The sequence below is a fragment of the Monodon monoceros genome, unplaced genomic scaffold (genome assembly GCF_005190385.1).
Source record: "Monodon monoceros isolate NGI ecotype Baffin Bay Population unplaced genomic scaffold, NGI_Narwhal_1 Super_Scaffold_4, whole genome shotgun sequence".
Lineage (NCBI taxonomy): Eukaryota > Metazoa > Chordata > Mammalia > Artiodactyla > Monodontidae > Monodon > Monodon monoceros.
In genome coordinates, this window is record NW_021703781.1 from 57809643 (window position 1) to 57827709 (window position 18067).

The 18067-nt window shown below is 35.7% G+C and overlaps 1 protein-coding gene across 1 annotated transcript in view; it reads right to left on the reverse strand.

Annotated features, from left to right (window-relative positions):
• Positions 1 to 411: 411 nt before the first annotated feature.
• CFAP43 (cilia and flagella associated protein 43) overlaps positions 412 to 18067 on the reverse strand; it is a 98714-nt gene continuing 81058 nt past the window's right edge. The window contains exons 29-38 of the mRNA XM_029244562.1: positions 15824 to 15931; positions 14175 to 14261; positions 13399 to 13487; positions 11593 to 11806; positions 10382 to 10494; positions 8750 to 8909; positions 4099 to 4263; positions 2228 to 2308; positions 873 to 1026; positions 412 to 685 (exon numbers count right to left, since the gene is read on the reverse strand). Of these exons, the coding sequence (XP_029100395.1) occupies positions 519 to 685; positions 873 to 1026; positions 2228 to 2308; positions 4099 to 4263; positions 8750 to 8909; positions 10382 to 10494; positions 11593 to 11806; positions 13399 to 13487; positions 14175 to 14261; positions 15824 to 15931 (1338 nt within the window). The 3' untranslated portion in view covers positions 412 to 518. The remainder of the gene's footprint in view (positions 686 to 872; positions 1027 to 2227; positions 2309 to 4098; positions 4264 to 8749; positions 8910 to 10381; positions 10495 to 11592; positions 11807 to 13398; positions 13488 to 14174; positions 14262 to 15823; positions 15932 to 18067) is intronic.

Genomic DNA, 18067 nt, shown 5'->3' on the forward strand with positions numbered 1-18067 from the left:
AATTCACCTTGTTCCCATTGGTAGGACAGGGAATAATCTTAAACATTCTATTAATTTTTTTTCTGATGATAGAGAAATGCTTACTGAAGAAAATGGGAAATATAGAAAAGTATAAAAGATAAAAATCATTCATAATCTCATAACATTTCTGGTAATTTTATAAAATTAGAAATACCAGTAGTGGCTAAAAATAATTTTTTGTCTTTAAGACTTTCTATATTTCTACTGTGAAAATAATTTTTGATCAAATTAAGACAATAAAATAGATCTTGAATATATTCTGAGTTAAAATCGTGTTCATTCTTGAATAAAAATCATTTGTGTTACTTTAGACATTTATTCATGCAGGACGTTTTTATAATGACTAAGGCTAAAATCAATCAATTTGCTATTAAAAATATGCCACTAAGAGGAGACTCTACTTAAATTTCCTTATATAAGAGAGACAGAAATCATTTTAACCAAATGAAATTATTTTTAAAACGACTGATTTGGTCTTATGTTTCCCACCAGCATTTTTACATTTGAACGAGAGCAGGAAATGTTTTCATCCTTAATCTTTCAACTTCAGCCTGTAGTATTGAAATCTGCTCAGCTTGTTCTTTTGAAATTTTTGTTAACTTTTGCTGTTGCATCATGTTTTCATATCGTTCTTTGGCAATCTTTTCACAAGTCAGTGTAGACCCTTATCCCAGAAATGAAGAAGAAGGAATTATTTGGATTATTATCTATACTTTTAAATACAGAAACAGTACTCAGAATCAATTAAACATATGGAACAAATACGGGTAGCTTTATAACCACTGTACAGATTTTAGGAATTATGATCACTTTTAAAGAAATTGACAGTTGATTAAAGAAAAAAATCTTACCCACTGCATTACAGATGTCTTTTCTCTCTGAGACAGCCACCAGTTCTTCTCGTAAATTGCAGCTTAGGGTATAATTTGCTACATCTTTTTGATTGCTGTACCTTCTCAGTTTTTTAAGCAGCTTTTTGCAGTTTTCCACATTCTTTTTGTGGGTCTGAAATTTTTGTTCCCATGACACCCCACAGAAATAATTTTGAAAAAAATATATTTTATAAAGACATTATTCTTAAAATTTAAATACATTGTCATCATTAGGACATCTTACCATCATATCCCTAGTACCTAGCATAATACCTGCACATAGTGGGTACTTAAATTATTTGTTGATAGATAGAATGGTATGTTAGTACACATTTTAGAAAAATATTTGTATATTCTTAGAAATAAGAGAAGATTTAAAAAACACATAGCCTTGAGATTACTTTGTTTCCATCTTATATATGTTAAACACTCAAAACTGAGCATTGTTAGGCAATTAGGGTAAAACAAAGCCTTTACAATGCAAAGGAAAGACTATCAACACTTCTACTACATAAATCTTAGGTAACCTAATGTGAAACAGGAAATTCACCTACACTCTGATATCTCCCAAGGGGTTAATTCAAATGTTAAAAGAAGTGCTTCACAACCTAAATGACTGACAGATGAATGGATGAAGAAGATGGGGTACATACATACAATGGAATATTGCTCAGCCATTAAAAAGAATGAAATAATGCCATTTGCAGCAACATGGATGGACCTGGAGATTATCATACTAAGTGAAGTAAGTCAGACAGAGAAAGATAAATATAATATGATGTTGCTTATAGGCAGAATCTTAAAAAAATGATACAAATGAACTTATTTACAAAACAGAAACAGACTCCCAGACTTAGAGAACAAACTTATGGTTACTGGGGGAAGGGAGAGAGGGATAGATTGGGAGGTTGGGGTTGACATATACACACTGCTATATTTAAGATAGATAAGCAACAAGGACCTACTGTACAGCACAGGGAACTCTGCTCAATATTCTGCAATAACCTAAATGGGAAAAGAACTTGAAAAAGAATAGATACATGTATATGTATAACTGAATCACTTTGCTGTACACCTGAAACTAACACAACACTGTTCATCAACTATACTCCAATATAAAATAAAAATTTTTTAAAAAAAGAAGTGCTTCAGGCTACCACATTGGTTACAATTGCAAAGACACTATTTAGAGACCTCTAATTACATCCTGAATATCAGTATAAAAGAGCAAGATTTTGGTAGGTTCTATTTGAATTCATGATTTGCAAACTATTACTTTGTTTAAATCATTCACAACTACTGGAATTATAATGATCAGTATCCTTGAGACCTACCTTATCTAAAACAGCAATGGTTTGCTCCATTATTCCAATCTGAATGGCAATCATAGTCTCATAGTTTGGTTCATTTAAGTACTTTAAGAGGAAAAAAAAAACCCCACAATGTATGTAAGGATATTTTTTTCTATTTCTTTCAGTAGATAATTTTATAAAGATTATCTTAGTTTTGAAAGTTACTGTTTCTCATGAAAATTATCTATCCAAGTTAGGATTGACTTGACTTTAGTGTCATGCTATTTACTTATATTTGACTATTGATACACTCATCTATATACTAATAGTTACAAATGCCTAGAGTTTATCTTCTCATTCATTCATTCACTTATTCAACTCACCAAATATTTATTGTGTCTCATTTGAGAGTGTCTCATTAAGTCCCATATTAACAGTATCCCAGTTAAAGATACTGAGGGAGATAACAAAGATAGATAACATGACAGAGACTTCAAGAAAAAGAGAACGTGTAGTATGATTAGTTGCCAGAATGTATGTAAGGTGACATGCAAATTAAAAGGTGGTTTGAGTTGGGCCATGGTTTCTCTGAACTGGGGAAATCAAAAGGCTTTATGGATGAGGTGGCATTTAAACCAGACCTTGAAAAATAGATAGATTAGGGATGTGAAAAAAAATGCGGAAAAATATTGCAGGTAGAAGAACCAGTATAAGCAAAGGCACAGAGGTAGAATCCTGGAATATAAAATCAGTTTGGTTTGAGAATACTGATGTGTAAGAGGAACAGTGGGAATGAATTTCAAAAGATAGTTTGAAGGACACCGAACGCCACTTAAGGATTTCAGAATTCATGTGCCAGGTAAGAAGAGGAGCTTTAAAATGTTTGAGCAGAGTAGTAATGTTATTAGACCTGAATAGGAATGTGACAGCAGTATACAGTATAATTAGAAGAGAAAAACCCAAGGTCAAGAGACTAGTTAGGAGATTATTATAAAATACTCTAAACCATTGAAAAGGAAGGACTGAAGCAAGGTAAAGGCAGTGGGCATAGGGAATGAGGGAGTAAATGGATAAACTAGTCAAGACTTGGAAGACAAGGGAAAGAGCGGAATCAAAGAGGACAACAACTTTAACCCTGAGTGAATGGCTGAAAGAACAGAAATAAGCAAAATAAGAAGAGGAGCTGTTGGGAAGTAGGAAATACAGAAATAGAGCTTGAGAAAGGTCAGGTTCAGAGAGCTTAGATTGGAATTGGAATTTAACTGGAGTCCAGAAAGCTTGGATGAGTCTTAGCAGTGATCATGAAAGTCAGAAAAAGAGAAATCATCAAAGGAGAGGGCATGGAAAGAAACACAGAGCTGAGGGCAGAATCTTAAAAATAGCTATACTTAAGAGAAACAAAAGAGAAATGAGGAAAAGAGGCAGAGTGGTCTGACATGTTGGAAGAAATACAGGAGAAAACAGGGATGACTAAAGCCAAAACAATGGGCAATTAAGAATGAAGATGGATGGACTTCCCTGGCGGTCCAGTGGTTAACACTCCGCGCTTCCACTGCAGGTTCGATCCCTGGTCAGGGAACTAAGATTCCACATGCCACGCGGCCAAAAAAAAAAAGATGGACAAATGCTACAGGGATGGTTATGACTGGGAAAGGGACCACTAGATTTGACAATTAGGAAATTCTTGGTGAACTGCAAAACAGAACTATACTCCCGAATGGGTCACAAAGAACCAGAGGCAGCAAATGTAAACTACCGGAAGAAACAGACAGAATTCATAGTCACATTATGAACTACTTCTGGCATAGAACATGCTTGACATCACAGAGGCTTCTTATTAAATACTGGTTGAATGAATGAATACATTAATGAATGAAATTAAAATTATATAGTGGGGGGCAGGGAGAACTTACCTTTTGACGATCTCTTGAGAAAAACAGCATCTGAATATCCCGAGCCTTCTGATTTAGATCTTCCATTTGCATCTCCATTTTCTTATGTTCCCACTCGATCTGAAATATTCCTTTGTGGACTTCTTTACTTTCCATCATGCTAGCAACTTTCTTTTGTCCTTGAGTCTTAAAGAAAAAGTACATTCCGATATTCATATAATATGATTCTACATACAGGATACAGAATATTTGAAGCTGAATGCTTTTCTTAGAAAACGCTTGGAATGCAGAGATAATTCTATCCTCTTTCTTAAAATGTAGTAGATATTAAAAAATTACTTGTGGGCACAATCTGATCACTATAAAGCATGGTAGTTACTGAACAGAAGGGATTATAAGATACATTTGAATGGCATAGCCAATTTACTTTTATGTCAGTGATTAGGCAGGAACTCCTCTTGCCATCACCCATCTACCAATCTGTATGCGTTTATACCCCTAGTCTGCCCTGCTTTTTGACACTATAGATAAAGGATTGTAATTTAATGCAGCTAGGCACAGCAGTATCTTGTTGGTAGCTAGTGGAAAAGCAAAAACATTCAATGGGTTAAATATGATATTTAAACACCTAGATGTTTTGTACTTCATTTCAAATTGCCTACATGAAGTTCAGGAATATTTTCATGGAGTTGTTCTCCCAGATTGCTAACAGTGAAACTACTATGTCTCTAAAATAAATTTGTATGTGAGCTCCATCAGTTAATGTTTTATATTTTTCCTCCCTTCTCCTTCAAGAACTTAGTTTTTTCAAGTTCATGCCACTAGACTATACCAACTGCTACTCTTTCTAAAAATTATTTTCATCTTTTGGTCACTGCTTGGCCTCAGTTCCTTGAATTTCCCACTTTCAATGCTCTTTTCTCTATCTTGCTCAGCCACCCAGCTCCCATGATCATACCCTTGATCTTGTCATTGCCAGTTCCGAAATCTTAAGGTCAAGCATTTCTCTGGAGCAGTATTTCCCAAATGTGGGAAATATTGCCCCACCAGGGCACATTCAACTATGTCTGGGGACATTTCTGGCTGACATAATTGTAGGGGGGCATTGCTACTGGCATCTAGTGGGTAGAGGCCAGGGGGGCTGCTAAGCTTCACACAATACACAGGACATCTCTCCCCAAGAAACAATCATCCAGCTCAAAATGTCAGTAGTGCTGAGGTTGAGAAACACTTCTGTCGAACTACCACATCTCCTCTCTCCTTTCCTTTCAGTCAACTTTGTCATAAGATTTATTTTATAGTCCTGGTCTCAACTTCCTCACTTCATATTGTTTCTTCAGCCATCACCAATTGAGCTCCTGCCCCAACCCTCCACTGTCAAGTAATTGACATAGTGCATGGTTCCCTCCTCCTTGGAACTGTTTCTCTCATGGTTTCTAGGTTTCCTCCCATCTCACTGGCAGCTCCTTCTCAGTCTCCTCACTTAACTCCTTCTCTGCTAGATCTTTCAGAACTGGACTTCGGGTGTTGGCCCAAACGCCCTCCTCCTATCTACCCACTTCCTACGTGGTCTCAAGCAATCTTGTGGCATAAATTATCTATATGCAGATATCTATATGTAATAATCCATATGTAGTTAAATATATGTGATCTACATATAGAACACTCCTAAATATATATCTCAACCCTGAATTCTGGCTATTAGATATTTCCATTGGGGTGTTCTATAGGTATCTCAAATTTAACGAAAGCCAACATTCTTCATCCTATGTCCCCAGCCAAGGCTATACCTCCCCAGTCTTTCTCATGTCAGTGAATGACACCATCGCCTTCTCAGTTGCTCAAAAGCCAAAATATTAAGATTTATTCTTGATCCCTCTCTTTACCTGACCCTTCACATTCAGTCCATCAACAAATCTGATGATGGTTGCTCCTACCCTAACAACAAAAATTGAAGGAGAATTAAAAATTCCTGAGATAAACAAAAACTGAGGGAGTCCATCATTACTAGATTGCTCTACAAGAATTGCTAAAGGGAGTCCTTCAAGCTGAAATAAAAAGCAAGTAGATAGTAACTCAAAGCCAAAAGAAATAAAAAAAACAAAAAAACTAAATAAAAAATGTAACTACATAGGTAAATATAAAAGCCAGTATTCTTGTATTTTTGTTTGTAAGTACTCTATTTTTCCTGTGTGGTTTAAAAGAAAAATGCATAAAATAATAATTTAAAATCTATGTTAATGGACACATAATATATAAAGATGTAATTCATGATAATAATAACAAACTGGGGGAGAAACAGAGCTCCATGGAAGCAGAGATTTGCATACTACTGAAACTAAGTTGGTGTTAATTTGAACTAGTCTGTTATAAAATTAAGATGTTAATTGTAATTCCTAGGGGTAACCACTAAGAAAGCATACGGAAAAGGAAAAGAGAAGGGGATCAGAATGGTACTCTGCAAAAAACCCCAATTATCTACTAAAGAAAGCAATAATGGAGGGACTGAACAACCACAAAATATGACATGCAGAAAACAAATACCAAAATGGCAGCAGTAAGTTCTTCTTTACCAGTAATTACGTTCAATGTAAATGCATTAAAGCCTACAATTAAAAGGCAAAGATAGACACAATGGATTAAAAAAAGATCCAATAATATTCTGTCTAGAAGAGACTCACTTTAGATCCAATGACACAAGTAGCTCAAAGGTGAAAGGATAGAAAGATATCTTCCATGCAAACTGTAACCAAAAAACAGCTGGAATAGTTATACTAACATCAGACAAAATAAACTTTAACACAAAAATTGTCTTTTATATGCTGATAGAAGGCCAATCCTTCAAGAATATATAACAATTATAAACATATATTCACCTTAAAAGTTTCAAAATATATGAAGCAAAAATTGACAGAATTGAAGGAGAAATAGACATTTTAATAACCATAATTGGAGACTTCAATATCTTACTTCCACTAATGGATAGAACAAGTACATAGATCAATATAGAAATAGAGGATTTGAACACTACAAATTAATTAGACATAAGAGACATATACAGAATTCATCACTCAATAACAGCAGAATACACATTATCTGCAAGTGCAAATGGAACATTCTCAAATACAGATCACATGTTAGGCCATAAAATGAATCCTAATACATGTTAAAAGATGGAAATCATACAAAGTATCTGCTCTGACCACAAGGGAATGAAACTAGAAATCAATAACAGAAAGAAAACTGGAATATTTACAAATATGTGGAAATTCAACACCACATTATTAAATAATCAGTGAGGTCAAAAGAGAAATAAGGGATATTAGAAAATACTTTAAAATGAATGTAAGTGAAAATGTAACATACCAGAACTTATACAAATCCTTCTCAAACACTTAACAAAAAATTGAAAAGGAGGGAATATTTCCAAACATTTTATGAGGCCAACATTACCCTGTTTGATTATCAAAGCCAAAGACACCACAAGAAGAGAAAATTACAGGTCAATATCCTTGATGAACATGGATGCCAAAATCATGAACAAAATATTAGCAAACCAAAGTCAACAGTACATCAAAAGGATCACACACACACACACACACACACACACACACACACTCCTAGACATATGTTCAAACTGCTGAAAACCAAAGATAAAGAGAAAAATCTCAAAGGCAGACACATTATTTTAAGAGGAACAAAGATTAAAAAAATATAGTAGGCATCTTGTCAGTAGTTCCGTAAGCCAGAAGAAGATGAACACCTTTAAAGTGAAAAGAATAAGAGGGAGAAAGAAAGAACCTGTCAATCCAGGGAACCCAACAAAATATCTTTCAATAATAGAGGTGAATCAATTTCAGACAAGGAAAAACAGAGAATTTATTACCGACAGACTTGCAATTCAGTTGTTAAAAGAAGTTTTTTAAGTATAAGGTATATAATACAAGACAGAAACTTCAATCTATACAAAGAAAGATCTCTTGAAATAGTGAAATTGGAGGGGAATAGAAAATGCTTTTTTCTTATTTTCATCACTCTAAAAGATAACTATCTATAGCAACAATAATAACAATATATTGTGGGTTAAGAGCATTTATAAAAGTAATATGTATAGCAACATTAGCACATAATTCCCAAATAGCACAAAATCCTCAAATATTTGGAAATTAAATAACACACTTCTAAATAACCCATAGTAACTTCTAATAGGAAGTTACAAGGGAAATTAGATAATATTTTAAATGGAAAGAAAATAAAAATACAAAATTTCAAAATTTGCAGAATGCAGCTAAAATAGTGCTTAGAAAGCAATTTATAACATTAAATGTTTATATCAGAAAACAAGCAAGGTCTGAAATCAATTCTCTAAGCTTATCAAACTTATCATTAGGTGAGGAGATTGACTCTAACAAAATAATAGTATGTATATTAGGATGAACATTTAACTCCATGGTCCTGAACTTCTTTTACCTTAGAATTACCTGGCAAGCTTTAAAAAATGGGGTCTGGACACATTTGTAAACTTGTTCAGGTGATTCTAATGTAGAGTCAGAGTTAGCAACCACTGGTTCAACTGAATGAAAATGATTTACCATAGAAATGGGAGAATATGAAAAATATTTGGTACAGCAGGTGATATGTTGGTTTTTTCTCCTTAAAGCATGATAATTACCCGAATCACAGAATTCAAGCCTTCAATTATGTTCTTGTTGATGAGGATTGCATCAGAATAATCCAGCAGTAACTGGAAATTCTCCAGTTCTACTTGCCCTTGTTTAAGGAGGATTTGGATTGTCAAATTCAACTGGAATTTCACTTTGTCTTCCTGTAATCTAAATTGAAAAAGACTTTAAAGTAAGTAGTTGTAATACATTTATATTCAAAATTTCATCTATCATCTGATATATAAATTTGATAAAATATATCTGATATAAAAATTGAATATAAAATTCAAAATTAATTTTCCTTAAGTTGAAGGAAAACATGCTGGAGGTTAATGTGGAAAATATTTTCCCAATGACAAGCTTTCCTAGAGGTCTCTATGGTACCTCTTCTTACTGATGTGGAATTACACTTGGGCTGCTCAAAGAATGGTATGGACAGAAACACATTCATAAAGTTTTACTTCATGATTAAGAAAAGATTAATATGGTTTTGAATGTAAGTGGAAAAAATAGAGATGCTACCAAATAACAAATCTGTTAAAGTTCTGACTTTGTGTATTGACCTCTGACATTATATTAACAATGTTTAATCTGCATACTACTTATCAAATCTATTTTTAGGTAATTCATATTCCTACTTATCACCTAGATCTGAAAATGATGTTTAATGATGAATTTGGGAACATCAGAGAAGTATTTATCAATGTGGCTGTAAATACAGCCAAAAGTGAAGCAAGGACTTAAAACAGTAACCCAATTACTCTGGAAAATACAACAAGCTCCCTTGAAGAAAAAATATTAGCTGCTTAGGCCTCTACATGGAAATTTCTTGGATATCTACTTAATTTTCCACACAGTTTGCTTGTGTGGCTTGAGCTTAAAAGTACTTACCAGCAGAAACGTGTTCTTTGTATTTTCATGTGGAAGGAGATTAAAATAAAAGATTTTCCCCAAGTTTGCCTATTTGATTAAGTCACAGGAATGTGAGGTATAGTATAGGGAATATAGTCAACACAATTGTCACAACTTTGGGCTTCCCTGGTGGCGCAGTGGTTGAGAGTCCACCTGCTGATGCAGGGGACAAGGGCTCGTGCCCCGGTCTGGGAGGATCCCACATGCCGCAGAGCAGCTAGGCCCGTGACCCATGGCCACTGGGCCTGCGCATCTGGGGCTTGTGCTCTGCAACGGGAGAGGCCACAATGGTGAGAGGCCCGCGTACCGCAAAAAAAAAAAAAAAAAAAATTGTCATAACTTTGTGTGATGATAGATGGTAACGACCTATCATGGAGATCACTGAGTAATGTATAGGAATATCAAATCACTATGTGCGCATCTGAAACTAATTTTGTAAGTCAATTATGCTCCAAATTTAAAAAAAGGGAAAAACAGAAATTGAAGAGTAAAAAAAAACTTGACCATTTGCAGTACGAACAGTGGAGCATGTAGTAGGCAAATTTCATTCTGAAATAAGGTCTTATGTAACAAAATGCACTTTCTCAAGGAGAAGTTATAAAGCCATGAATATAGGTAAGCCAGTGCCAGCTGAAAACCAGTGAGTCAGCATTCTCTCCCCATGATAACACAACCTAATTTAGCCCTAGATTTTGAATAAATGAACATGAATGAAAGGTTCAAATTACAGGGTGAGCTCACGGAACACTTTTTCAATTTCATGTTGCACCTTCTCATCATCCTCAGTTCTCCTCTGGAGGAAAGCCACCATTTCTACTAAGCCAGCTGCTTTCTGCTTTACCTGAAGAAACCAAACCACCAACATCTCAGAACATACGGAGCTTTAGAAATAAAAGCAAACTAATTTTAAAGAACTTTAAAAAATATACATCTTTTAATTTTGCTACAAAACCTTAACAAGTCCAACTTTCTAAGAAATAAACCAAAATTTAAATCCTGCCATTATGTAATATAAGAAACCCAAAACCTACATGGTACCTCCCATGAATAATTAGAAAAGTATCAAATTTGCTTCTCACTGAAAGACAATAAGCAAGCAACTAGAATTTTTCTTATATCTTATCATCTTAGATAAAGTTTTACAATCATAGATACTTTAACAAAAATATGACAGCCTGACGCATGCGGCACACAATTTAGGTAATCTGGTGGCAGGGCCAGGGGGCAAGGTGTGGTCAAGAAGCAGCAAGAGGAAGAAGTCTCTTCCTAATTAAACACACTCTCAAATTGCTACCCTTTGTTACATTAACAAAATATTCTAGCAAAACTATAAAGCTGATTCTGGTGAAATATAATTCTTCTATGCAAAAAGGGATGAGGACTACTCAGGACCAGAGCAGACAGGAGAAGTTGTATCTACAACAGTGTTGTCCAAGAGAAATGTCACGTGAGCCATCGATGCAAGCCACATATGTAATTATAAATTTTGTAGGAGCCACATTATACAAGTGAAATGAAACAGATGAAATTAATTTTATTATCTTATTTAATACAATATATCCGAAACATTATCATTTCAACCCGTAAGGAATATAAAAAATATTAAGACACTTTCCCTTCTTTTTTTCATGCTAAGTCTTCTAAATCTGTGTGTATTTTCCAGTTACAGTATGTCTCAATTAGGACTGTCCACATTTATTTCAAGTAAAAAATAACCCCGTGTGGCTAGTGGCCATCAATTTGGGTCTACAAGTACTTAGCCCTCAATAGGACTGAGGTTAATATTTTATTTCTTTATCATTATTATTAATATTACTATTACCCTAGTGCGAAAACCTAAATAACTAGCTTTCCTAGAAGCACTGACCACCATAAACTATATATTTGATACTAGTACACTAAATGAAATGAAATAAAATAATAAAATGTTACTATATACTTTCTGTTCATTTTCCACTTTCGCTCGTCTGGTCATGCAGAAATGTTCCCAGACGGAGGGGTCCAAGCCTTGTGGCATGTTATTAATACTGTCCAAGTCATCCATGGCTTTCATTAACTGGGCAAAGGCATCCTTATTCAATTTCCCAGATCCTGGTCGCTCTCCAAAAGGCACAAGACTGGTCGTATCTGAGTGCACTTTTTGTTTGTGAATCCTGGTATTACCAATAAAAGCCCATCAACCTTTCACATTCTCACATACAAAAAAAATCACTGTTAAATTAATGCAACCCTTAGCAGAGGTGTGATACTGCAAGACAGTTTCCTGTGGCTAGTGGGTGGATTACCCCAAAGAGAAAAGCACCCACTTGGACCTTCTTCCATCCCCTCTGGATCCCCAGACATGACCTCGGCTGGACTGTAGATGTCCCCAGTTTCTGTCAGCACTGGCAGTTTTACCTGCACTAGAAAATGTCTCCCTTCTGGGCATTTTAAGCAGGTAAGTAAATGCCTGAGGGAAGTGTGGATGTCCCCTGGTTCTGCCCCATACATCCCCTGCTGGTATCCTTGTTGCAGGTGAGTAGCCTGGAGAATGTTCAGCTATATGTGCAACTGGAGAAGTGCCTCTTTTTATCTACATTAATGGATTAGTTTTGTTTCCCTGGCCTGCAGCTGGGAAGAGAAGGGTACAGAGATTTGTACCAGGCACTCACTCTCAAGGTGCTTTACAATACGTCGTGAAGTTACTATTGTTATCCTCTTTTTCTAGATGAAGGAAGTGAGGCTCTGAGAGAAGTGACTGGCCAAGGCCATAGGTCTGATAGATGTGGAGTTAGGATTTAAAGCTAATTCTGTTGGACAATAGAGTTTATACTTTTTCCACTGCTGCCTCCCAGTATATGGGAGGTCTCACTTCTTTCTTCACAGGCTTATGTAACTCACTCCTTTAAAAATAGGGAAACAAAGACATAAGGCTTGCTCTAGACTGAATTCCTCAGGTTGCATGTAACCTGTCAAAGGTGAGAGAATGGGTTTGCATCTCAGACACAAATGAGCCTATATCTTTGTGACAAACTCCATGATTCCTACATTATGTCTGATTAAAAATTATGGAAATCTGAATTTATAAAAATTTGGAAATCTGTGAAATGTAGTTCTAATGCTACTCTTGGTATAAAAATCAGATATTTTAGAACTCTTCTGATAATGGTTATTTTCAATCATTTATACTGGCATTTTTCAAACTTTATCTTGAACACAAATCACATGAGATGCTCCAAGGAAAGGGTATTGGTGGTCGAATAAGTCTGGAAAACATTTCCTACTCTATTTCTTATACTTGGGGATGCAAAGGCTACAAAAAGTTCTGAAATGTTCTTCAGTAAAGAAAATCTTTTAACTTTATCTTTTTCAACCCAGTATTTCCTTAAACTTATTTTGTCCTGGAAGACTTTTATGTGTAATTCCAATTCATACTGCAAGGGACTCATACTTGCTGGAACACATCTTGGGAAAAACAGTTTATAAATCTGTCTGCCATCTGTGTCTTACAAGGAACTACTTTCATGTATAAAATAGAACCTATAATAGCACTATGATTACTTAGATACTTAACTATTTTTAAATAGTAAAAAAGAAATCCTTAGTCTTCATTGCCTACTGTAAGATATAAGAATGATCTTTAACAAACTGAGTTATGATCAAGACACTTGAACATTTTCACATAAAAGATGTTACACTGAATATTACGAACTAATCGGGAGAAAAAGCTGACATCTAATAACATGATAACAAAGAGGAAACAAACCTTGGTCGGCGTTTAAAAAGTTTGTAGAGTATATCCACCTGATGACTGGGAATTTCAGAAAATTCCTTTTTAAAGCTGCGATCTAGAACCTAAGGGAAAACATATCATTGACAGGATTGTAACTTTGTTCAGAAGGCTTTTATTTGTTGACAATACTCTTTAAAATATAGGTTGTGTCACTTTGATTTTAAAAATTCATGAAAACTTGGTTTATAACCTTGTTAGAGGGTGACCACTCACTGTGCAAGGATTTAACAAAGATTTACTTTGAACAAGAAGCACCTCAGTAAATTTAAAACATTACTTCATATAAGAGGTCTTAGAAATCATTCAGAACTGAAGTTTCACAAAATGATATTTACCTGTAAAACATGCAAGTTACCTCTATTTTATTCCATTCCGTTCTATTCTATTCTTCTGTTTGCTTTTCTATCCTATTCTTTTCCATTATAAATCTGCTGATCATAGCCTACTAAATTGATTTCATAACCAACTAATGGGACTTGCAACCTGAAGTTCAAAAAGCTCCAAAGTCTACATGAGCTCTCTCTTTTTTGTACAAGAGAAAGCTTGAACGAGAGAAGTTTTAAAAAATTTATTTTACACAGTGATTTTTAGAAATACACAGTGGCATAGAATGAAGTACACCCGTAACTGTGAATTACAGTAGGAGAAAAATCTATGAGGAAATTAAATTATATCCCTCTTAATCTTCCCCAAATCCAGGCAGCAGCAACTCTATTGCATTAGCGAGTGGGTGAGACAACAGCTCTCACTTTGTCTTCCGCCAGTAAGTTGTCGTAGTGTTCCTTGTACATATCGAGGTCTTCTCTAGATTTCCGGATGGCCTCTGTAGTCTGGCTCTATAATAACATCGGGAATAGAAGATTGGAACTGGAGATTTTTCAGGATAAACAAAAATATTGGGGATACTGAAAAGAACAAGGAATTCCCTAGTACAAGATAAATGTGAAGTGAAGTATCGATTACATATAACATTCACAGAAGAAAGTAAACTGACTGGAGACTGAAAGGACAAACATCCACTCACCTGTTTCAAAGGGTAGCCAGCTCTGTATGTGAGTGTGTAAGTGACTAGGGAGCACACTACACTCTTGGCAGGGCAGTATGGATGATGAAATTGCACAGGCTTGGGAGTTGCACGGACCTTGGTTCTGAGAGACTGAATATGTAAATGGACAACGGCCAGACCGTATATAAAGATAGAGCCCTGACCCATAACCTACAACTAGCCAGGAGGGGAAACCACAGCCTCTGCAGCGATCGGCCCTAAACTGCCAGGACTTGGTCAATAACTTTCAGCTTTCCTAATTTTTGCCACCATTTTCAACTTAGGACCAACCAGAGAAAGCCAAAGCTCCTTCCTAAACCAAGCACATAGGTTGCCAAGCTTCTAATTAACTTGCTCCAGGCTTCTCCATGCCAACAACTTCGAATCAGGGAATAGCTGAAGCCCTCTCTTCTATTCATTATAAAGCTTTCTCATCCCCTGCCTGGCTTTGAGTGTCTGCCAAACACAAGTGATGGTGGCTGATTCCCTTACTATACCAAGCTCTGAATAAACAGTCTGCTTATTCTCATTTGGAGGGTCTTTATTTATATCTACAGTTCCAATTTCTGGTGTGTTACACACTAGTGAGTGACTTAGCCTGTTACCCGTCTCTCTGAGATGGACTCCTCATCTACAAAAGAAATCCCGTACTCTGTAGGGTTGTTATAAGTAGGGTTGTATTTAGAAGGTGCTTTGCATATGCTCTTTAACAGCCTCTTGGCAACAATAACTACATATGTCATTTGATACTTTATATCATTCATAAATGTCATTTATTAATACTAATAAAAGCTGACATCTTTTGAAAATTATCATGTGACATGTATTTTGTATTCATTGTCTCTTTAATGAAACATATCTATTCATGCTCCTATTTGAGATTTTCAAACTATGACAGCTTTTCATTCTATAAGCTAACCCATTACTTATATATTTAGTGAAACTTAGGGTGCCAAAAGGTCCAGAGAGAACAACATTCCCTAGAGAAGAGCTTGAAAATAGCTTTAAAGTTTATGTGTCTTGTCCAAGGTCCCATAGCTAGTCAGTGGTTAAAAGTGGGCCCCTTCAACCATGAAGCCACATGGCCTCATTTTATAAACCATATGTCATATGAAAGTTACATAGTTCGTTTGACTAAATGATTGCAGACGCAGAATCACATAACTTTATGAACAGATTGGAGTGGGCACTTTCATCTGACCCTGGGGCAAAGTCCCAGACAGGGAGCCAAGGAAAGCACACAGTTGAGTAGGAATGTAGAAGGAAGGAAGGGGCTAGGCATGTGAGCTCTTGTTAAGAGGGATCCCCTTTGTCAGAAGATGCTTGTACTCAGGTATCAGACACTATACTTACTTTCTCCTCCTGCTTCCTTGCAAGGTAGTTGTTCAGGAAGGCTTCTCTGGAGCTTATTTCTTCATCCAACAGTAAGGAAAACACAAGGTTGTTTATTTTCAATTCCTCCTACAGAAATATTTAAAAAGGGGGGAAATGATCAATATGCCTACCTTTGAAAGGATTTCCTGTTGAGGGTCACAGACTTGGCACTCATCAAGCAAGTTTATGACATACAAGTAAGAGAAATTCTTTTAAAGAAAAAGGGAATATAAACTTGCAATAACTGCTCAGTTGTTTTTACCTTTTTCAATTTTCATTGTAAGATAAAACACATACATAGGAAAATACGTAAAACAAATGTATAGTTGAATGAGTTATTATAAAGGCAAAACACACTTGTTATCACCACTCAATTAAGAACTAGAACTTTACCACTTTACCAGAGCCCTTTCCATGTGTCCCCATTCTAATCTCAACCCCGATAATAACCATTGTCCTGACTTTTATAGTAATCACCTCTTTATGTTTCTTTGCAGTATTATTACCCAAATATGTATCTCTAGGCACTATTGTATAACATGCTGGTGAAAAAACTGTCACATTTTAAAAGTCTCTTATAATCCACAGGTTCCCTTTCAGCCCTTTCTTTTCCTCACATTTATTTGCAGTTATCTGTAGTTTCACCTAGGCTGGGTTTTGCTAACTGCATACTTATGGCAAGTTTTTCAGAGTCCTTTATCCCATGTATTTCCTGAAAATTGGCAGCTGAATCAGAGGACAGATCAGACCTATGTTTGATCCTTTTATGAAGATCATAAAGGATATTGTGCTTTTTGATCAGGAAACAGGTAGTATCAAGTTGTCTTTCTTTTTGAGATGTTAGCAGCTGTAGATCTCAATGCCCGGGTCCATTAATCCACTGGGAGCTGCAAAATGGTGATGTTATATTTCTATCATTCCTTTTTCACTTACTGATTGAAATCCTCTTCTAAAGGGACGCTTCTCCCTATCTATTTGGTTACCTAGCAGTTTAGTTCATACAGGAAAACAGTAAATACTTGACACTTTCTCTTTATTAGTTTTTAGATAATAAATTTGTTATCCTTTGATGGCATTTTTATTTTTAAAATATCACACATTCATTAATCTAACAAATTTGATAGGTTTCAGTTAATTGCAATTATTATTATCGTTGAATCTTAAATTGTCCCATTTAGGGGAACTTTTAAAGTTGACTCCTGAGTCCTTTTGATGTTACTTAGTAGTCTTTGATAGTTTCCTCATTGTCTTGTATGAAAAGATGTTCTATCTTTTTAAAATAACAGCTTTACTAAGATGTATTTCACGATCCATACAATTCACTCCTTTAAAGTCTGTAATTCAATGGTTTTTAAAAATCAGATTACCAGTTGTGCAACCCTCACCACAATTTTAGAATATTTCATCACTTCTAAAAGAAATCCGTTAGCAGCCATTTCCCATTTCTCCCCACACCTCCCAGAGGTCTTCATGCCTCCACCCAAAGCAACCACTAATTTTAACTTTCTGTCTCTATGGATTTGCCTATTCCGGACATTTCATATATATGGAAACATTCAATATGTGGCCTAGAGTGTCTGGCTTCTTTCACTTAGCATGTTTTCAAGGTTCATCCATGTTGTAGAATGTATTATTACATTCTTTTTGTAGCTGAATAATATGCCATTATAGGGATAAACCACATTTTATTTATCCATTCATAGTTGTTGGACATTTGGATTATTTCTACGTTTTGGCCATTATGACTAACGCACTCTTAAGACTAATGCTGGAGCATTCATTCCCAATCTCCCCCCACCTAACTACCATATGCATACATCCTCTCCCTGCTGGGCCAGTGATTATGTTCTTCTATCTGTGGCCACGATAACTGAGGAACAGCCCCTCTCCCATCGCTACGGGTCTTGCTGGGTCCTGGTAATAGTGCCCTTCCCTTGCCTCTTTAACTCTAGGGATGACACTGGCTTCCCATCGTTTCTAGTCTCTGGCTGTTTCACCATTCTTTACTGTTTCTCTTAACCCTGCCCATACCTCAGTGAAGAGTCCCTGCATTACCTCTCTTAAACGTAACCCTTTCAGGGTACCATTCCTATTAGGACCCTGACAATACAGACATCCTCCTGGAGGTTCCTTAACCTCTCTCAACTTTTTTGGTTGGCCCCTTTGCTTTGGTGAGATACATCTTCCATTAGCTTCCAGAGAATGGGTGCATATAAATTTTTG